This window comes from Belonocnema kinseyi, chromosome 6 (assembly GCF_010883055.1).
Source record: "Belonocnema kinseyi isolate 2016_QV_RU_SX_M_011 chromosome 6, B_treatae_v1, whole genome shotgun sequence".
Classification (NCBI taxonomy): Eukaryota; Metazoa; Arthropoda; class Insecta; order Hymenoptera; family Cynipidae; genus Belonocnema; species Belonocnema kinseyi.
This window is the reverse complement of record NC_046662.1, coordinates 146,649,186-146,672,343: the sequence shown is the minus strand read 5'-3', so window position 1 is coordinate 146,672,343 and position 23,158 is coordinate 146,649,186. Positions and strand designations below refer to the sequence as shown.

At 34.5% G+C, this 23,158-nt stretch overlaps 1 protein-coding gene across 1 annotated transcript in view; it reads right to left on the bottom strand.

The window, feature by feature from the left end:
- Nucleotides 1-23,158, bottom strand: part of LOC117174117 (protein PTHB1) — a 989,848-nt gene that overhangs the window by 564,860 nt on the left and 401,830 nt on the right. The window contains exon 7 of the mRNA XM_033362889.1: nucleotides 8,853-9,103. Coding sequence (XP_033218780.1) covers nucleotides 8,853-9,103 — 251 coding nt within the window. The remainder of the gene's footprint in view (nucleotides 1-8,852; nucleotides 9,104-23,158) is intronic.

Below are 23,158 nucleotides of genomic sequence, written 5' to 3'. Positions count from 1 at the left end.
AAAATGTATAATCGCGGAACAGACGAATTGATAGGTAGACTTTCTTGCATATGCATGATCTTACGTGTGTCGTTGTCAAAGGTCTCAAGCTAGTTTTCCATCCATTGAACTACCCCAAACGACTAAAGTAGAATCAGAACGACAACCATGTTAGACACAGCACCTTGTTCAATGCTGACATATTTGAAGACCAAATTTTCCGAACAAGTAGCATGTCCAGGTATATATAGGGCTCTTCAGTGTCAAGATATCTAACAACTCTTATACACACAAGCTCAGAGTCCTTAGGCAAATTAAAAGCTTTCCCTTTTTAGATGAATTTTGACACACTTGTCAAAACCAAGTCCATCCCAGGCTCTCCTATGTACTGCTTAGTGATCCTTAAAGCAATCTTAAGTTTGCTTTTACCAGAAGCACATATCTTTAGGTTATCAATATAAAATACCTAAGTCGCCTTATGCTCGTGATAATTAGTGTCGCCACAGATGTATCTAAAAGAATTTCTTAGTGCGAGGGACATACACAAAAGTGTGGTGCAAGCAAGTAGAAGACTCATGGAGCTGACGGGCTGCTGCGTCTTTGCAGACGCACCTCTCAATTAGCAGGTTTTCTCAACATCCTGCTACATCTTTTATCAAGCCGCAGTGATCGTACATCTATCTCTACACAGGCTCAATTCTTCCAACAATCCTGTTTTTTAGGACAGCTGTAAAAGTCTTATGTAGTGTGTTCAAACAAGTTATTTGCCTGTGATTCTCGGCGTTGAGCAAGTTGCCTTTTTTCGGTAGGAGTATAGTACGTCCTAACAACAAGCAGTGTGGAATGGGCGTTTACGACTTAAAATATGAGGTGAATATTCGGGCTAGATGTTTGTGTGTAGAAGTAAACATCTTCCACCAGAAGTTCTTGATACTATTTAGTCCAGCAGGTTATCGCAGAACTCCTTGAAGCGGATTTCCAAAAACACGTTTCGTGAACGGTCTACCAAATGTTATGTAGCCAATCACAGACTTAACACGGGACGAATTTAGTATTGCCCATCCAATCTTCTTGTTCAGTTGATGCATTCGTCTGTTGGTCTTTTAATCCATTGTCGGTTTCATTCTGCGATTTGAATGAGCTAAAGCTTTCGCAGCATCAGGAACTGAACAATTGATGGTCCAGAGTTCGGACTCCTTTGAGGTATCCTCATAAAGGGTGCCATCTATTTCAGCCAGATCTTGGGACTTGAAAGGAACCTATGTGTTAATATTCTTCCTTGTCCTGATTTCACTATCATCTTTCAGAAGGTGACTGCTTTCAGTAACTAGTTTCAATGTCGCTTCCTCTTCTTCGGCTGTAGCTTGTTCATTCAATGTTTGAGGAAGCGCTCCACGAGCATATACAATTTTTAAGAGCTATGCACGTCAATTTCTTAATGACTGATGTGGAATGGGCTAAAGCTCTGGGTGTTTTTTCGTAACATAGCGGGTACATACGCGCTATAAAGCCTTCTCTATCAGAGATAATGCTGGCATCGTAGCAGTCTGGAAATGCATACTTGAGTTGATTCATTCACTTAATGTGAGCGTTTTGCCGGATTGTCGTCGTGTTTCCATCTAAAATATTATCAGCATATAATTATACAGATATAGTTTAAAAGATTGGTATAAGGACAACCGCAGAATTTCTCCAGGAGCGGGTGCTTGTGACGGAATCAATACAGCGAGTCGGCAAAAATCCAGATGATAAGGACGATTAGTTTAACATAATATTCCAGACACAACCATCGCCACTCCCTCATACCTCTCTTTGTTTTCATTCTCCTCAGCTATCATGTTTTTGTCAGCTGGTGCCGAAAATTCGATAAAGAACATGGTTCGCTTTTCGAAGTCGAGGTGAACTATGTCAGGCCTCGAGTGAGCAACAGAAACAATTGTCGAGAATATAAAGTCCAGTACATGCAGCACTTCTCATTTTCTATAGTAGACTCTATTTCCTTAGGAGCGTTTAGCAGAGTGATATTAAGGTGAATGCCGTGAGAGTAACAAGAGATGGTAATAAAGCACTCTCAGTGCCGCATTGTGCCTTTGAACGCAGGTCGTTCTTGCATGAGAAAAACAACTAGATAGTATGTGTCCTAGTTGCTCGGGATGTTCATGATACGGCCTGCAGCTATCATCGGGAATGTGTGAGCTTAAAATTTGGCGACAGTCAGTTAAGGTGGAAATGACACATCCTTACATGCAAAAATAAAACATTTGGCTAAAATTAAGCTCAAATACCCTGGAAGCAAGTATAAATGAGCAGTAATTCAATGTTTGCATTATATTTTCTGCCTGAAAAAAAGTTTTCCTAATAATATTAAACGTGTTTTAAAGCCAAAATCAACCATTTTTAGAGCTCGCGAAAGGCCTCTCTATAAGATCCCATGTTGTTTGACACGACTCTAAACAGTGATAATTCAAATCTTAATCTGGGGAGGGCCCCTATGAAAGGCATTACGTGAAAGTGGACACATTTCTCAGCAGAAAAAAAAACTAATTTTAATGATTTTTTATCTGATCAATCCAATAGCCGCACTACCTTAAGATCATCTATGTAATACATGAGTGACCTTGTGCTTTTGATTTGCAAGTTTCTCGCAAAAGTACACCTGGGAATGACAAAGTTCTAGAGGCAGTGGCAATAATGTTAGGCAGAAGAGGAGTGGGCTCATAGTGTCGCCCTGAAAGACGATTGTCCCAACAATCTTATTATTTAGGATAGCTGTGAAGATCTTATGCAGTGTGTTCAAACAAGTGATTGGCCTGTAATTCTTCGGGTCAACTAAGTTGCCCATTTTCGCTAGGAGTACTGAGCGCCCTTCCATCAACCCTTTCGGAATTGGCTCTTCCGACTTTAAATATGAGATGAAAATACGGGCCAGATGCTGATGGTTTGCAGGAAACTTTTGCCCATCTCTCTTTTCACTCTAAACTTCTCTTAGCGTCAGATAGTATCCGTATTCTGTCTATCTTTGTGGCAAGTTGATGTGTTCGTCTTTTGGTCTTATGGTCAACTGTTGGTTTGGTTATACGGTTCGCAACATCCAAAGCTCTTGCAGCATTTTACACACAAAAATTTATAGTCTAGAGGTCGAATTCTTTGGAAAAATCTTCACAAGGCTCGTCATCCATTTAAGCCAAATATTTAGGCTTAAGAGGAACCAGGATGTTGATGTTTCTGCAGGTCATAAGACATTGCTCTTTCTATATCGGATGCCTGCCCGCGGTGGGTTTCAGGGTTGCCTCTCTTTCTTTGTTGCCGGCTTGTTTTGGTTGTGGTATAGTAGGCGCTTCATTTACATAGCACCTATTTTGGAGTGGTTCAGCATGGTTTCGCAGACTCCAGACCGCAGAGCATGCAGTTGTGCCATGTCACCTCCTCGTTCGGAGGTCATACTCGTATCGTAGCATTTCGAAAGTCGTGATTGAGTCGATCCGTGCACCTGAAAGTTTCGACATTTCGTCGATCCATCGTATTGACTCCATCTTCATCGGCTTGCCCAACTCTTGGATGGTCGGCATTGTTGGCCGACTTATTGTCGGGAACCCTGCTCGTTCGATTACTTCAAACCGCACTTACTACAACGATTGTAGGTGTTTTCATTGTTGTCCCCACGAGGAGATAGGGAAAGGGGATCGTCCATTCTTGTGGAGCCCCGTGTGTAACGACAAGGATGCATACTCTAAAGGTCGCCCGTTATCCCAGAGTGACCGTTCCAGACACCTCACCCACGTGCCACTCAGCTTTCAGCATGGTTTTCGCACATCTGCTTGGGAGTCTTCGGGACCACCCCTTGACAAGTGTCCGTGATCGCCTATTAATTTTTGTAACCATATTCAGCAGAAACCCTTGGTACAGGTACCCTCTATCCGCAACCTGAGGACGCGTTCAATGGCTTTGTCATAGGTTCTTCGGTTTGATTCTAGAGGAATCAAAACCAAACCGAGTGACTTTAATCATTTTTTTTGAAAGAATTTTATGTTCCTTTTAGTTTATTTCCCAGTCGTTCTCTCCTTGCCTGGAATTGCAAATCGTGTCAGTAGCAATACTACCGCGAACGTATTCCTTATTGTAATGAAAGAAAAAATGCAGTCTTATTGCGACGCCATTTCAAAAATCTTTCTGGTATTACTATTAGTAGTAGTGCTTTATTTGTTTGAGAGTTATCTGATTGATTCAAATAGGCTACAGTTAAATAAAAGAATTAACTATTATTCTGATGAATTAAAAAAAATTAAAGGTGGATGATAAACATTACCACTGAGAAGATGTATCGCACTTACATTGAAAGCAAATCAAAAAAACGTTTTACTATATGATTAATTTACTTATCTCACACAGATTCCTACTTTCACTTATACATGAAAATCTTGATATTTTAAACAATTGATATTCTACTAAAAGACGGTACGCAGGTTCTGCATGAAAACTATTCTCACTGCAGTAAAGACAATAACCATCAACATTCAAACTTTAGGTGTTCTTTAGTGGTGTTCTTGATAGATTTAAATATTTTTGGAGTCCTTCTTGCTAGAGTAATTGAGAATGAAATATTAGAGCAGGAAACTATTTGTAGAAGCCCAGTTACATTTCTCGGGGTTTAATAAATCATCGTTCAATCTATCCTGTTTTCTCAATTTTAAATAACATTTCTTTGGATTTCAATAGTCTTACATATGAAGAATTTTCTCTATCTAAATAAGAATGGAACCAAAAACTCTTACTGCAAGTTACTAAGCACCTATTTCTGATCTAATAGCATATCCATCAGTATTGGTTGGAACATGTAGGATTCTCTTACAAAAATCGGTTTGAACTTTTTATATAAAATATAAATACCTAAGACTCCATATGCGCAACATACATAATAAAGCTGGATAATAGACTATGGAAAATGCGAACAATAGGTATCCATGACTTAAGTTTTAATCTGTGATTTAGAGTAATCGTCGATCTCTCGGCGAGGTTAGATTTACGAAAAGCTTCATCTTTCCCCCAGACAAAATAATATAACTTTTGACAGCATCAATTCGGAGGTTCCGTACATAAAATGTAGATATTTTTTCTTATGCCTATGATCTCTCTTTCTGTAGATTTTCATTTTTATTTTTTAAATGTTGACTTCTAATTTATTTATACTACAGTAATCTAATAATCCTTCAAGAATGTCACGCGTTCCATTTAGGGACACCTCTGGTATACATAAGCTCTTATCAATTAAAAACGTAAACATTGTGCAACTTAAAACCTGTTATTGCATGACTTCTTTTCATACATCTACCGATTCAGAGATGCCCTTATATCCTTTGATCGCAATATAAGCTTTAGAGTAGAAAGCTGTTACCAATCTGATGAATTTTGACTCAAAACCTTTCGAAACTAATTTTTTCCATTAGATATTATAATTAACTGAGGAACACGGAGCTTTCAAGTATTCTTAATGCTTTTTTCCTGACATTTTTGCCCCCCCCCCCCCTCTACGTAATACTTTTTCTATAGTAAATGTATGCAACTGTAACATAGGCGTCACACAATAGTAGCCCCCCTTTTAGGCGCGTCACGTTATACTTGAAGGCTCTCAAAATCCGCTTTGAAGTCAACATAGAGTACAATAAGTTTGCCTCCATTCAGTCTCAGACGATTTCAAATCATTGCGTTAAGGGCAAAGATCTGATCCGTGCAACCTTTCCCTCGCGTAAAACCTGCCTATCACTCTGCAAGAAGTTGCACGTCTTTAGACCAAGTTGTCAGTATTTTGGAAAACATCTGCGTAAATATATTTGTAAGACAGTTAACTAAGGGAATGGTCAGTTAGAAGGATCAGTTGCATTTTCTTTCTTGTTTATCATTCTAAGAAATGTTTGAGACCGCGATATTGGGACATTTTCTTCATAAAGTGTTTTATTTAATAACGAGTGTAAATAAAGGATCTTTGACTGTTTCAAGCTTTAAATAGTTTCATCAAGAGTAATATGTAAATCAACGTAAAGATTTCGAAAATAATTAATCGCTATTAAGAAAGAATTTAGATCTTAGACTAGTTACAAGGATTTCAAGTCATGTTTCGCATTCGCGAGAGAATCTAATAAGGTTTTTTTTATAATCTTCCTTCTCGGAATCTAATAATGTTGTATGTACTTTTTTACCATTTGTATAAAGTGACACAACATCATGATTTAATTTTTCTTCTTCGCATTTATTAAGTACTTGTTTTAGCTCTTTTTTATTTTCTTGAATTGTGCATCAATTAGATTGTTTGAAAGATCATCTGTTCACGACATTACAGAGTTCTTATTTGGAAGGTAATGAATAATTTCTTCAAATTTATCATTAAAGCCATTATTCCTGGTAAAAAAGGGATGCTTGAATAGTTTGCATAATTTAAGGCAGTATTCTGATATGAAGGGTAAAAAACATCGAATTTTTGTAGTTACATTTTTCGATTGTTTATGATCATAGAATTAATATCCCATGGACGATTTAGGCGATTCCTTCTTTTTTTACTAGCAAAAACGCTTCATAATAAAGCATGAAATTGCGCGCGCTTGAGTTTCAGAGCAGATTTGAGGTGTCGGCATTTGGGAAAGCTGTTTCGTGTTTATACCTGCGTCTATATGCACAAGTAAACGGCTCTTCCGACTTAACTCTGGTTTCAGGGATGGCCTGGATGGCCTTAAACATAAATCGAAAATCTCGAAACGTAAACAGGTCAGGAACGTTAAAAATCTTTAACCGCGTTATTCCCAAAATTTTATTTTTGAACATGGCGCACGTGTTATTTTCTAAATGGCTTATCTGATCGGTTTAAAATTTTAACACAATACCTAGCCTACTTATGGCTATAGATTAGGAATATTTTTCGATTTTCCGTTTCTGATAACCAGGAGGGCCGGAATCATCTGCAGAAGCATTTTCGAAATTTGTTTATTCTCCGTAAATGCACCTTTATAAATTCTGAAGTGTGTGTGGGGGGAGGGGGGTGAACAGTTGTTGAAATACGTCAAATAAAATATGTCAAGCGGCCTAAAACGTAACAGGCCTATGGAAATCCACAGTTTCTAACGATCGGCACCAGATTTTGCACACATATTCTTTGGGCTTGCAGAAAGGTCATAAGAGTATAGGGGGATAGGAGGAGTGAAAATATGAGGGGAGGGCACAGTCACAGTTTTTAACAATTGTCACCAAATTTTCCACACATATTATTTGGGCTTCCAGGCAGGTCGTTAGAGTATGGCACGAGATAGGCGAGATTAAAAGGGGGGGGCACAGGTAGAGTTTTTGAACATTCGGCATACAAATTTTCATACATATTCTTTGTGCTCCAGAAGATTTTGTAAGAATATTTGTGACTAAAGGAGAGGGGGGGGGGCAGGCACAGTTTTTGATACATATAAAATCAAAAGGCCTAAAATGTATGATCCTTATAAAAAATCCAGATTTGGACAATTAGCACCAAACTTATCAGACATATTTTTTGAGCTTTCAGATAGGCCGTAAGAATATGCGTTGGGAGATAGAAGGGGGGAAGATAGGATGAGGTGCGTGAGCACAAACGCAATTTTTTACTAATCGGCAGCAAATTGTTTACGCATTTTCTTTGGGCCCCCGGACAGATTGTAAGAGAATTTGATGGGGTGATGGAATGGGATTTTATGACTCAAGCACAATTTGTATAATTGAAAAAAGAATCATTTTCTGTATTTAGGTTCATATTTCTGTTTTGCGTTCTGCAAATTTGTCCAAGTTTAGTTCAAATTTTCCCTGTAGTCTTCACCTTTTTTAAAACCAAATTCTGCAGCTGGAGTACAAGTTTTATGATTTAAAATTAAAAAACGTCTTTTTATTTTTTGTTTTTCAATTTTTAATAATTTTTTTTGCCTTTACAGTTTTTCTTAAGCTTTGCACAAATTTCACAAGTGATTTGGAATATTTGGATACTGAATTCGACAACTGAATGCAACACAAAGTTTAACTTTTAAACGCATATTTTATTCATAAGTGTATTTAGTCTTAAGTAAAAAAAATTCTTCATGATGTGTTTTAGATTTTTTCCTATAACTTTATAAAACTCTTATTGCGTTTCCGTTTGTTCTCCATGTATAATACTAATTACAGCGGGCTTTCTGCGGCAAAGCCACTGCTACAGGGCACAGATAGTATGCAATATTTTGTTTTTAAATGTTAAAAATGTATTTATTTTTACGCATGTACGTCAGAATGCCCCTTTAAAGTCGAATGATCTAAGCACTTCAACGTTATATGAAAATGATCCGATCAAGTTGGAATCCTCAACACTGGGTAATCCTCGATTGACTGCATTCCCACACCATAAGTCCATGCAAAATTTATAATTTAGGAACTTTTATCTCTTAGGAATGCATAATGAGCTGGGCAGTTGATTTTAGTTCTCCCATCCAGGACAAAAAATCCATCTTTTTTTAAAAGATTTCTACCACCTGCTTCCCTATTTTGTCCATATCAGGGACCAATTACATACCATACGTCATCCCTTACGTCATAGCGTTTCTTATGTTTCTAATAAAAAATCGCCAACATGTTCTTACTACTAGTAGTGTACGAACATTGGAATCAATTTAATTACAGAGTGTTCGTTGTTGTTAAAGCATTGTATTAAAAATATTTTTTAGTTAAGAGACTCTTTAATTTAACTTGCTACATAAATTTAAACTAAATTTGAATTAAATGTAAAATGAAATAAAAGTATCATGTTATAACCATATATGAAATACACTATTTTAATATGCTAAGTTGCCGAAAATAGCTAAAAACAAAACCAGTTAATATACTGTATAAAAACTTACCCATAATGTAAGATTGGCTGCATAACACGTTGTACGCATGCCTTTTTGTAAATTTAACTGATAAATGAGTGTCATTAAAGAAGTATAGGTTTCTCTCACTCATAACAATAATTCCTGTTTCCATAGTACTGAGCGTGACAGAATCGATTGTTAGGATAGCTTCTCCTAATTTGTACGTCCGGTCAGGTTCTGCGATCCATGAAACTTTCGATTCATTCTTGTTCCTTCCCAATTCCGCAAGACTTTGGTATCTAAAATAAAGCTTACTAGTCATTATTTATTACTAAACTTTTTATTGGGTGTTCAAATAAAGCAAACATAGGCAATAGGATCTGGATAGAATCACAGCTAACCACAACCTACTCCCTAAATAACAAATTATGTAACACAACCACACTGCAACTACCATACTTCTTTCAATTCTTTCTACTGGCCACAGTCGCCTCTGGACCTGCCTTTAGGGAGACTTTATTCCAAGGAACACTTGGAAAATACAATTGAATCGCATACGCTTTTCGATGTCGGAAAAATTAAAAAGAAGAAGGCAGGATGGAACTGATCTTCACTATCAGGGTGGCTGTCGTGAAGGCAGGGAACAGGTAAAGGCTTGATAAGCCTTGACAAACAAATTGAAGTGATTCGTATGTGGAAGTAATATTTCATTCGAATAATGAAATATATATTTGAAATAATTACGTATACAATTCGTCCAAATAAAATATTTTTTTAATCAGAATTAATTTGAAGAATATTTGGTGGAATTAACGGTTGGCCCATCTCCTTTCGCAAATTATTTTCTTGTATTTTTAACATGCGATGATTCATTCTAAACATATACTGAACCGAGTTTAGTAGGGCCCTAGATTGATTTCACTGTTTTTAATTGGACGTTGGTTGGGGAAAATGGAGAGGGCCTGACTAGTTATGGAACGCTGCTTTAGCCAAGTTCTAACTAAAACTTCTGAGCAGGACCTGACGATAGTGCCCTTTTATCGCCCGACGATTGGTAGGGCCCGTCTAGCCCCTTTCTATTACATGATGAATGTTTAATTGATATGACAAAAAAGTATTTAAAAATAAATATGAATTAGTTGCGAGTATGTTAACTTGAAATATTAATGGTCCTGTTAAGAGTGAATAAATATATTACATTTTTCAACATTGTATTATAAATAAAATTACTTATACTACAGGGTATCGAACATCTACATCTATACCTTAATACATCGCCTAGCAGTCAGGAGTCTCAACCTTTGCGCTAAACGCACGACTTGAAACTCGATGAAAAAGCCATTCTCATAAGCTACAGCTCAAAAAAGTTAAAACACGAAATTTTAAACCCTGCTTTTCTAATTCAATATTTATTATTAATGACGTTATGTATATCTAAAATATACGAACTGCTAACAGGAATATCAATAAGATAATTTCTCAGTAAATAATTTTAATCGATGGCAATTTATCTTCGTCTAATATTTCGCATTAAAAATGTTTAACGACGGAACTTACAAATTGGGTTGTAACAAAGTACCCGTAAAGACCTCATTCGGTTCCTTTCTACTATACTCGAAAAAACAGCACAATCAACTTTTAAATTGTTGAAATTGGGATTCTACGTAAAAATTCCCTATAGAAGGTCAGGGAATAATCGCTATATTTTTTTTGCAATGGTAAAACTTTGTACTATTGCAAAAAGCTATGGCGATTATTATTTACGGGTATTTTGTAGAGGCTCCAATTAGTTCCTTCGGTCCGCCAGGAGAAACTTAGAAACTTTTTCTGAACAACAAAAAACAGGATAAAATATTCTTTTTACTACAGTTGTATTTACAGTTTTTAGACATTTTACAACACATGGACCTCTTTAACTTTAAATGATACATGTCTGGCTGGCCCCGAAGAAAATACTCAATAGTTCCATAAATCAAGTTTTCGAAGATTAGAACAAGGCCAATAAATAGTGACCATAATATCCTCCTACACTGGGCCTAAACGAATTAGATCCTGAAATAGCTTGCACATCCCGGCTTCTTACTGATTAGATTTAGGGCCGCCTGCATACTATTTTACATCTAAAGAAAACAAACATTTTGGTCCTTTTTAAACATGGCTCCATTTTTATGTTATTTGTTTACAGTTGGTAGAATATCTTCATATAAATCAATAAAAAGCGAAACTTTATTTCATACAACTTTTTCCTATTGTATCTTAAAATACATCAGCAGCGTATGAAATCCTGATACTTTAAACAATATTGAGAGTGAATGAAAAATTTGATTTTCTGGGTGTTTCTCCATTTTTTAGCATTTAAGGCCTAAAATAGTACAAATAGAAATTAACGTGTGTACAATTATGTATAATTTAAGAAAAAAGGATGTTCTATCTAATATTTCAGGAGATATGACCTTGAGAATTGAGGTTTTAGTTCAAGCACGGTTTTTATTTGGACTGTATTGTGAAATATCGATCTTCATATGCATTGTAGGTGAAAGTTGATGATTCATATATTATTAAGATGGACCTAATTTTTCCCTGAAATTTCTTTGGTCTCACTTTCAATTTTGTTCGAATGGCAAAAAAAGATCTTCTGAACAAACAAACAAACTAGTAACTCTGAATATTTCAATATTTTAAAAAATGGCAAAAATAGAATATTTAAACGAAATAAGATTGCATAACAATTTAAATATTAGTTTGTTGCTATCATTCATTGAAAAACTAATAATTTTCCGGAAATACGTTAATTTTGCGAATTTATTTGAAATCACAGATCTTTAAACAAACAAAAATTGTTTAAACAATTACAAACTAGTAAACAGCTAAGTAGGTATCCTTAAAATGACGTATTAATGAATGAAATTAAAAAAAATTATTTAAACAAGTTATTAATGTTTCTTACTATCTTCTCCTACATTAATGCTAGATAGTTGTAGTTTTTTTTCCTAAAAATCTTTACTTTTTGTCATCTATTTACTAAGAGAAGTAGGGCCGGTTTCGGGGCTGGAGCGGATGGGGAATTACCGATATATATTGCCGTTTCGCAGAAAACGCTTTTGTTAGTTTAAGCCTGAGCGACCACCGCTCACCCTGACATTCTCAGAGTGTCACTGTAATTATAGCAAACTAAGAAGAATAATTGTTTTAAAAAATTATTATTGTTTATAAATATATTCTTCTATATAAATGTTAGATAGTTGTGTTTTTTTCTTTAATTTTTCACTTGTCCGTTTTTATCTTAGAGAGAGTAATAATAAATGAAATTAAAAAAAACAGAATTTTTGAAAAAAATTATTATTGCTAATAACTATCTTCTCCGGCATTAATACTAGATAGTTCTTTTTATGTTTTTCTAAAGAATTTAATTTGTTGTCCACTTTTTACTCAGTGAGGTAATAATTAATGCAAGTTAACAAACGTATTTGTTGAAAAACCCATTATGGTTCATGAACTATCTTCTCATAATTTTTCAGCTTTTCTTTAACTTTTTAGCCAGGAACAAATGTGGATATCCGCATGAAAAGGGTTCTTGTATGATTGGTATGGAATTACATACAGAATCATATATTATACCTGGATAAGTTCCCGGAATTTTCAGCCCTATATTTTTGAAGTTGGAACTTCGAAAACCGGCTTTTCCAGAAAAACGCCTTTAATGTTGGTGAGAGCCATAAATCCACATATTAAATTATTTATTTGAAAATGAAATATACCCATTTCCGTTTGGTTTCACGATATGAATAATATCATTGACATGTTAATATCATTTCCAACTTAAATCCAAAATGAACCATTTTTACCCTGACTTGGAAAAACGCCAATATCTCCCACAGTAGAACCGCCCACAAAGGCCCTTTTCATGCAGATTTCCACAAATGTTTCTACATTTTACCGAGATTTTCTCAAATTTCGCGGATATAAATTTGTCGTGGATTGTTAGCGCTGTTTTTTCTGTGGAATGACAAATGATAAGTAAGATCTATTGAAATTCACCTGCTATTTAAAATCAGTAAAGTATTATACGTAACCAAAATATAATTTAAAAGAGATGATAACTTTCCGTGTAAAAAAGCCAAGTTACTTCCAGTTTTTACGCTTGGGTCAGGAGGGAGGTCCTCAGCCTGGTTCTAGCTTGTATTTCCTAGTGGCTAGAACTAGAGATCATATTTGTGATAAAATAGGTATTCTTTTCTTTAAATTTAAAATCAGTGATTTATTTTTAAGGAGTATGATGAAATAATTATTTTTACTTCAACTTTATATGTCTATATGTCTATATGTCTATGTTGAAAACAATTGATTCACAAATTTAATTATTTTAAATAAGCACGTTAACCGAGACCAATCCGGTGGAGGGCGCGACGCGAACAGAATACTTCTGAAGTAGCCCGAACGTCGCGACTAAGGGAGCGACAAGCAAATGTCATGTCGATCAGTGTCATGTTTTCTGTTTTTAATTAAAATACATTTTCATGATTAGATTAAACAAACAAATCATTAATATTTTGAACATGCAAGTAGAGGGACGTGTATGAAAAAACATGGTGGATAAGGCTAATGAATTTTTCTTTTAGATTTTTCACGTCAAATGCTTCCGTGTTTGACACTCGATGACCATTTTTTCAACTTGACGTTCTCGATGAAAACTTTCTTAAAATTTCATCATGTTTAAACTAAGACAAGAGTAACAAGATGTGTGATATGCATAAAATGAATGGGTTTAGATTTCACAAATTTTTTATAAATGAGAAACAAACCTTCCTTAAAATAAAATGGCGCGAAATCGATAATAAGCTAGAGTAAAGGCAGCACTAGACTCGGTTATCTAGCTTGATCATTAAGGTTGGCCCTGGCCAGATTTAGCGTTTCATTTTAGAATCTAGCTTGACCCTGTTTTGATCACAAGGCCAGGACCCAGTTTTTCCAGATTCGGACCCGGTTCGGCCCGCCGCAACCAATATTTTATAAAAAGTAGTGTTGTGTGACGTCGAACGGGGAGCGAGGAATCTGAGATTTGTGACAATGTGTGACAGCAGGGGCGGCGGCGATCGAAAAAAAGCTAAAACTCGCGTGACATATTTTAGATGAACCACCCCCATGAATGAATTCTGAAATGTGGAATTTAAATTTTACCAGGAATCTGAGAAGCTACTTTGACACATAGTTGATTTCAAACAATCTTTTTTTTAGAAAAGTATAAAAATGTATACAAATTTCTTTAATTACAAAATAGGAAAAACGCATGTTGTAATACCAAGTCAAAAGGCTGTTTTAATGTTCAGCAGTTAAAGCACTCATCAGATTGACATCGAACAGTTGAAAATTGACGCAAATTGTACATTAAATTTTCAACAATTGAAAATTAAATTTTAAATTAACTTTAATTTGAAATTTCTTAAACTTTCCAAAACTTAGGAAAAAATTCACAATTTTACTTCGAAATCTTCAGAACCGGGGAAATTTGCAATAACTGCTAAATACATTATAAAATAATTTAAATTTTTTCTTAAACTTCTAAAGAATCTTGCAAAATTAAAAAATTTTTCTGGATTCACCATAATGTATGTATGATATCAAGGGATCTGAGCTCGTTCTTCGTCCATGGAACTACTCAAAATGAATAGACTGCTACCGGGACGGCAAGCATGTACGTTGCAGATACTTTGTTCCTCGCCAACAGTTCGGAAGACCAAATTTTCCAGATGAGACGTTTGTATCTGCTTCGGAAAGTATCCTTTATAAATGTCACATCCTGAATGCAGCTCTGTGGCACGCCCAGGTATGTATAAGTATCTCCAGCGCAAAGGTGTCGTATAGCGCTTCTATCAATAAGCTCAGGATCTTCAGAGATGCTATTAAGTTTTCCTCGCTTCAAATAAGCCTTGGCGCATTTGTATAACCCGAATTCCATTTCAATTTCCTTGATATATTGTAAAAAATCGTAAAAAATCGGGGTAAAGACGATGTCAGGTGTAACTGACGGCTCGGCTGACTCTTTACTTCCTATTGCAAAGCGACCGAGCTCGGGCTCGACAGTCCGCGGGGCTTGGTGATGCTTAACCAGAGGGTACTGTATTATGTTGCGGTAATACATTTTAATCAGGTCCCTTATTTATAACAACTGACCCTACAACTTTCTTTCTATTTCTGTATACAATTTTGGAATAATTCAATAACGTATGCTACTGCGTACATATCTCAAAACATATTATACAGAAAAATGTCTTTAAAAATACACATTTCTTTTCAAAAAGGGTCTAGAAATAAATCAGAGGGGTTTCTAAATGTCAAAGGAGAAACAAAGTGAAGAGGGAAGAAGAGGAAAGGGAAGAAAGAAACGTGAAAATAGCTTTCTGGAATGCGTCAGGTTTGAAGCGCAAGAATGAAGGGTTTTGGGAGGAGTTAGAAAAGTGGGATGTGATTATGATGAGTGCAACTCATCATAATCAGGATAGGGAGAAAAGATGAGGACATGGAAGAAAAGGATGGAGCAATGACAAGAAGAATTATAATTGGTAAAGTAGAAATAGCGGTAGTTTATGTATACAAAAGAAAAGAGGAAGAGGAAGGCTGGACAGTAATAAGGAGGTGGACGGAGGAAAAGAAGGAAGAAATGGTTTTAATGAGACGGGACTTAAGTGCATGGACTGGCGAACAAGGGTATGAAGTTAGGGAATGAGATAGGGTCCGAGCACTTCTCGGTGACAGCTACACTAAAAAGAGGCGTCAGTAAGCGCGGCAGAGGGAGAAAGGAAAAAGGGTGCGAAAGAAACACGAAAATGGGAGTCTGGATATGAAAAAAAGGAGGGAATAGACTCGTTAATTGAAAGGTTGAAGAGGCCGATTGAGGAGGTAAAGGATGAGCTGGATACTAATGAAGAAAGAGTAGGGGAAAAGAGAGACTTGTGGGACGAGGAATGCTGCGAGAGTAAAAAGAGAATGAAAGAGTGTGTAAGAAAATGGAGAAAAGGAGAAATGGAGAAAGAGGAGTATAACAGGAGGAAAAAAGAACATGAGAAGATGCTGGAAAGAAAAAGACAAAGGGGAAAGGAAGAATCTAAAGCAGACGTAGAAAAAGCGATCAGAGAAGGTAGTGTGTGTGATGTGATAAATAGGGATAGAGCGGAAAGGAAGGGCGTTAACGAAGAAATAGAAACGGAGGAATGGACGGATTATTTCAAGGGTCTCTGAGGGGGAGAGGAAAATAAGATAATAAGAGAAGATGGGATGGCGAACGAAGCGATGAAGTATGCAGGCGAAGGGATGGGCTCCTCGATCAGAGGATGCACGGTATCTTCCACAGAATTGTGGAGGATCAGTCAATGTCGTGTGAGCTAACGTTTGCTTTCCTTAAATCGCATCGATTGAAGTCTGGTACGAAGGGTTTCATTTTGACATGCCAAGACGGTGTGATTTCCACCTTAAAATCCCGTCGCCACATTTTGAGCCAAGACATCCCCGATGATAGCTGCAGGGCGTGCCATGCACGCCCCGAGCATTTAGCTCACATACTATTTAGTTGTCCAACTCATGCGGGAACGACCTACATCCAAAAGCACGATGCGGCAATAAGAGTGCTCTATCACCATCTCTGTCACTCTTACGGCAATAACCTTAATATCACTCCTCTAAGTGCTCCTAGGGAAATTGAGTCAATTGTCGAGAATCAGAAATGTCGCAAATACTGGAACTTTGTATTTTCCACAATTGTTTCTGTTGCACACTCGACGCCAGACATGGTTCTTTTTGACTTTGAAAAGCGAACCATATTCCTTATCGAATTTTCGGCACCAGCTGATAAAAAAACATCATAGCCAAGGAAAATAAAAAGAAAGAGAGGTATAGAGACCTTATAAGGGAGTTGCAACGATTGTACCCGGAATATTCTGTTAAACTAATCGTCCTTGTCATTGGCGCTCTTGGAGGTGTCAATCTTTCACTCGTTAATAGCCTGAAGAGCAACCCTGCGTATCAACAATATGCTAAAACACTTGCGGGAAAAATGCAGTAGGCGGTAGTCCTTGGATCACTCCGTGTTCTCAGGGTGCACGAAAATTTTGCCGGATCGTCGTATTAATTCCGTTACAGACTGTAACCACCTATCTCACGGTTGTGAGACGTGGTTGTGGCTGAAATTTTACCGCGATTTCGCTGGGAGCGGCTGCAATTTTTCAGATTAGCACCCGCTTCCGCTGAAATCCTGCGGTTATCCTTATGACGAAGTTTTAATATATATATATATATCATATTTTCAGTAAAGGGAGTTTACTTTTACGATTTGCCCATGTACTGTAAAGCAAGTTTTGGCAATGAGTATAGTCGACTTTAATGCATAAACTTACGATACGGCCGGTAAAATGGCATTCTTTAAACATGTGGAATTACAATCGAAAATCGAAATGTAATAATGCGACGCTATATTGTGTGCATTTGCAAACACAGTAGCTTGTCAAATTACCATGTATTGCCCTGGAATTTTTAACATTTTCGCACAGTGTATAATCAATAATATACTAGGGTGGTTCTTATTTATATACGGTGTATTTTTTTCTCTATAATTTCTCCACTCACACAGGCTAGGGGTAGCCGTCGCTGCTCAGTTCTCGACGAATGGATGCCACTATATACCCCTAGCCTGTGAGAGTAGAGAAATTGTAGAAAAAGAATCCACCAAATATAAATAAGATCCACCCTAGTATATTATTGATTATAAGTAAAAAATGTCAGAAAAAACCACAACTTTCAAGAAATTATTTCAGAGAAGATAGTTACAAAAAATTAATAAACTGTTTAAACAATTATTTTAGTTAAATGTTATTAATTTATACCTTGCTCTTAGTTGTAAGTAAAAATTTGACAAGAAGTCGAAAATTGGAGAAAAAACTGCAACCTTCTAGCATTATTTCGAGAGAATATTGTTATAGATGATAATAAATTGTTAAAATAATTATTTCTGTTCAATTGAATAGATTATTGCGTTGATGGAAACGAGATGTTGAAAATAAGTTGAATAAATTCGGAAAAAACCATGACTTTCTAAATCTATTCTGAAGAAAATAGTTGGAAAAATAACAAATTGTTTCAATAATTATTTTTGTTAAGTTTTATTAATTACTACTACATTATAGGTGAAAAAATAGAAAAAAAATGAAAATTTAAGAAATACCGCAACTTTCGAACATTATTTGAATGGTTGTTGTTTCAAAGTAATAATTATATTGTTGAAACAATCATATTTCTTAAGTTTAAATCATCATTACGTCACATTAACGAAAAATCGACAAAAAGTGGAAAATTTAAGAAAAAATGCATCCTTCTAGCATTCTTTGAAGAGAATATTGTAGCAGATGATAATATACAGTTTAAATGGTTATTTATCTTGAATTTAATTAATTATTTTCTTGATTGAACTGAAAAGCTAAAAAAAGAGTTCTAGGAAGTATTGGAAAGTAGTATTTTATGTATTAAAAATAATATACAGGAAAATTCGAAAACCTAGTAATATATAGGTAAACAGGAAACAGGTCACCCCTCAATTGCATTTACCCAGCATTATATACCGCGTCGGAAATGTGGCGGACATACCTGAGATCTTGAAATTAGTATCCATTGTACTGAAAGATTAAATACGAAGTTCAATTCTTTTCATTTTAACTTGTTACAAATTAATAATTGTGTCATTTTTATTGCATATCTTCAGCTAAATTAGATCATTTCTTTGTTCAAAAATATTTAATACCGGCTGTCAAAAATATACTCTCTCTTATACTCTCTCTTAGGTATACTCTTTACGATGCCTGTGATTGGCCAGAGTGCCCCACCGTGGGGACTGGTCGAACTTGATTAGCCAATCAAGTCTTTTTTTTTAAATCCAGGATAATGGAAAGCCAAATCGGATTGGTATTATATCCATCGTTCCTATTGATGTTTTAGGGTGTTTTAAGATTTTTATTGCTTCTCTATGTTTTCTTGGAAATTATTTGTGCGTTTTTGCAATGACTGTTGTTTGCCCTATAGGTACCACCTATAGGAAAGGACATAGGATCCTATATAGGCGCCTGTATAGGACACTCTCTAATAAGGTACCTAATAGTGCCTAACTGATGATACCTAATTGTGGTACTAATGATACCTCATGGTTCATGGCTCCATGAGGACCAAAAAAACATCTGCGCAGCCTTAAGTGCTATAAAATAGTACTGCGCATCTGGATATGGTCCCATGCAGAAACATGTACAGGATTCTATATAGGGTCCTATACAGGAACCTATATAGGATCCTTTATAGGATCCTATGTCATTTCCTATAGGTGGCACCTATAGGTAAACACATTGGTTCCTATGTAGGATTCTATATAGGTTCCTATGTAGGATCCTATATAGGATCCTACTGATCCAACTGAAAATTCCTATATAGGTTCCTATATAGGAATTTTCAGTAGGGACGAAAAGAATCAATTTTTCACAATGTAGTTAAATTTTCAGATAAGAAATACATATTCAACATAAAAAAGAGAAATTATAACCAAATAGTTGCATTTTGTAACTAAAAAGACGACCTTTAAACAAGAGATAAGAAATTTAATACCAAAAAGACGAAGTTTCTTCAAGAGTCAAATTTTACACACAAAAAAAGACTTTCCGGTGACAAAATAAAAAAAATTTCAAAAAAATTGTCAAATTTTTTAACAAACAAAAAAAAAGTTCAATTAAATACATAAATTTGGAACTGAAAAAGATGAATTTTCAACAAAAAATTGCATAGTCACACTTTCAGTTGAAAAGATGAATTAAAAAAAAACTAATTTTTAGACAAATAGTTGCACTTTTGGACACATTTTGGAATTGCTTGAAATTTCTCAAAATGATTAAATTTTTTCCTACAATTTTTAATAAAACCTGCACAATTGGAAAAAATCCCTGAAAATATTCTTCTAGGTTATTTGTTTGACAAATTTGTAGATTTGTTTGAATCTTTTTAAATATACTTTTGAGATTAATGGCCGGGTTTATACAATATATTCTATTTTTGTGCTAGATAATATAAATTTTCAATAAAAATGTAAATTTTAAATTGAAAACTTTAGTATTTCATTTTTGGTTTACATTTCAACAGTTCGTTTCAAATTCAACAATTTTTTGGTTTGCAAATGGAACTATTTTGTTGACGATTCCCTTTTTTTATTGAAAATTAATTTTTTATTTAATTTGACCTATTTCGTTTTTTTTTTTTTTTTTGGAAATTAATAATTTTTAGTTGGAAATTTATATTTTTTAGTTGAAATTTCAACTATCCTTGGTTGAAAGTTTAAGTATTCCAGTAACAAATTTAAATTAAAGTATTTTATTTTCGTTCAAAATTTATCTTTCTGGTTTAAAATTAAACTATTTGGTTGAAGGTTATAATTTTTTTGTTAAAAGTTATTTTTTTAATTCATCTACTACAGATAAATATTCATAATTGTAGTTGAAAATTGATTTTTTGTTGTTGAAAATACGGTCTGTTGAAAATTTATCTTCTTTGGAAGAATTTAACTGTTTTTTCTTTTTTCATATCTTTGAATTGAAATATCAAATATTACCTTTTTCTTTGCAATTTAAAAAACATTTCACGCAATCAGCACTATCTGAACATCATATCGAAACAGGACATAACATTTTAATTGATGAAACAACAGTCATTGCAAAAACGCACAACAAATTTCCAAGAAAACATAGAGAAGCAATTGAAATCTTAAAACACCCTAATAACATCAATAGGGACAATGGATATAATACTAATCTGATTTGGTTTTCCGTTCTCCTCGATTTTTTAAAAAAGACTTGATTGGCTAATCAAGTTCGACCACTCCCCACGGTGGGACGCTCTGGCCAATCACAGGCATCGTAGAGAGTATACCTAAGAACAGCATGATTTAAGACCACAGTTTCAGGTCAGACCTGAAGATGTGAACTGCAATGTTCACGAAACGTCGGCAAACAATTCGTAGTTTTTTTACACGAGTGAAACCCGAAATATCTGTTTTTATCAATATAACTATTTATTTAAAGATGAAATTTTTCGTTGAAATTTTCATGTGGCAAATTAGAGATTTCGTTACAAGAAGATCACGGGAAGTGGCATTAATTAATGAGTTTTCTAGAGAAATTCAAGAGCCTTGGTAATCCACACCTAAACACAAAATTTTTCATAAATGTGTAGGTGCAGGTAGATGTGCTGTATGCAAAACTCATTACGGTTAAACAAACATACTTTTTTCAAATTCTGTTCCGTTTATGACTTGATACTTTTATTAACTTATTTTTGTTACTTCCAATACATACATACATGTATCCATACATACATGCACGCATACATAAATATATACATTTTCGTTGAAAATTCGTCTGTTCTAGCTTGAAAAATAATACCCTTTGGTAAGAATGCATATTGTTTGTTGAAAATGTAACTATTTGATGGGAAGTTCAACTACTTAATGGAAAGCTTAACTTTTGACTAAAAATGCGAACAACTCTTCTTTTTATTCGATCTAACTGCTCTTGATTTAAATTAATAATCTTTTCTTGCTTAAAAAATCAACTAAATGACATTGAGAACTCATCAGTTTTCCGCTGAAAATTCAGCTACTTGTTTGAAAGTTGAACTCCTTTGTTGAGTGATAAAAACCAGTGAGATTTCAGCCCGCCCCAATCGTCGTATGTTATTATTGAATAACACAAGGTCGGGATGAAAACGATACGGATCCAAAAAGGTGGAATTTTAGTTAAAAAAATAAATTACCATCTAAAAAAAACGAGGTATAAAGTAAAAAAAATTCATCTTCAAATAGGATAGTTCATTTTTCAGTCAAAACAATTAATTTTCAAATGAAAAAAAAATCAAATAAATAGTAATTTTTCACGAAAAAAAACAAACTAAAAAGACGAACTTTCAAGACAATACATGGAATGCTGCAAATATTTTTTAAAATAATATATGTTTGATAATATTTGGTAAAATATAACAATTTATATTTGCATGACCAAATTAGATAAATAAATTTTGGAAAATCAAGTACAACGAATTCATTGCTTCCATTCAAATAGCTTGAGATTAAGTTGAATGTCCAAATTAGTCACATAGGTCTCAAACTATATTAATTTAGAAACCAATTTTTTCAAAAAAATATGTTAAAAAATTACAAAGAAGGTATTAAAAAATAAATATTATTTGATTGCGAATGTTTTGATTGCAAATATTAATAGTCCTGTTAAGAGTGAATAAATATATTACATTTTTAAAAATTATATTACAAAAAAATTGCTAACGCTACGGGGTATCGAACCTACATATCTATATACCTAAATCTATCGCCTAAAAGTCGGGACTGCTAACCACTGCGCTAAACCGAAAAAGTTGAAACTCGGTGAAAAAGTCATCCTCATAAGCTAAAGTTCAGAAAAGTTAAAGTCACAAATAATAGTAAAAACCAACTAAGCGAAGTCCTTCAAAAATACTGCAGCAAATTTCTGATATAAAATCTTTGTATAACTGTGTTATTACTCGAAATAGGTCAAAATTGTTTTTCACATTTTTTCATTAATAAAGAAATTCATGTAAAAAATGATTTAAACTTCGGCTGCGCAACAAGATAGACAAATATGCAAACGTTGAAAAATAAACTGTTCATACCCCTTTTATAAGTTCAAAATAATCTATCTCTTGGAAAAGTGTAAGAGAGCTCATAAGTAAAGTATAAATCAAAAACTCTCCGAGCTTTCGAAAAATACCCCAATTATTTTTAATTAGGGGCCTTTTTATCTATTAAAAAAACATTATGTTTAGTATTATGCTGTATTTTAATAATAAAAATATTAATCTTTTTAACATTATTTGGAATTTTTATATCTATATACGAGAAGTCACTCTTAGTGCGCTGTTTTAATTACTTGAGAATGTAACAGTTATTCACTTATTCTTATGCATGGTTGAATGGCGAGGATATGGAAAGCTACAAATTTATGCTCATTTGCATCAAGCATTACGATAATTTAGTACTGACATGTATTATGATATAAATAATCCATAGTACAGTTCGTATTAAGAATCATAAATGTTTAAAAATGATATTAACATGAATAAGAGACATCAGTCTTCATTTTTCAATTTTTAGACATTTCGACAATGCATTAATGCACAAATCATCCAAGCGATACAGAGTACTTACATATATGTCTATAATGTTAAAACGTAGGATTATAAACATTACAAATGGTCAAGCAATCTTCTTTAAAGCTCCATTTAGAATATTAATCATTAAAGTTGATGTG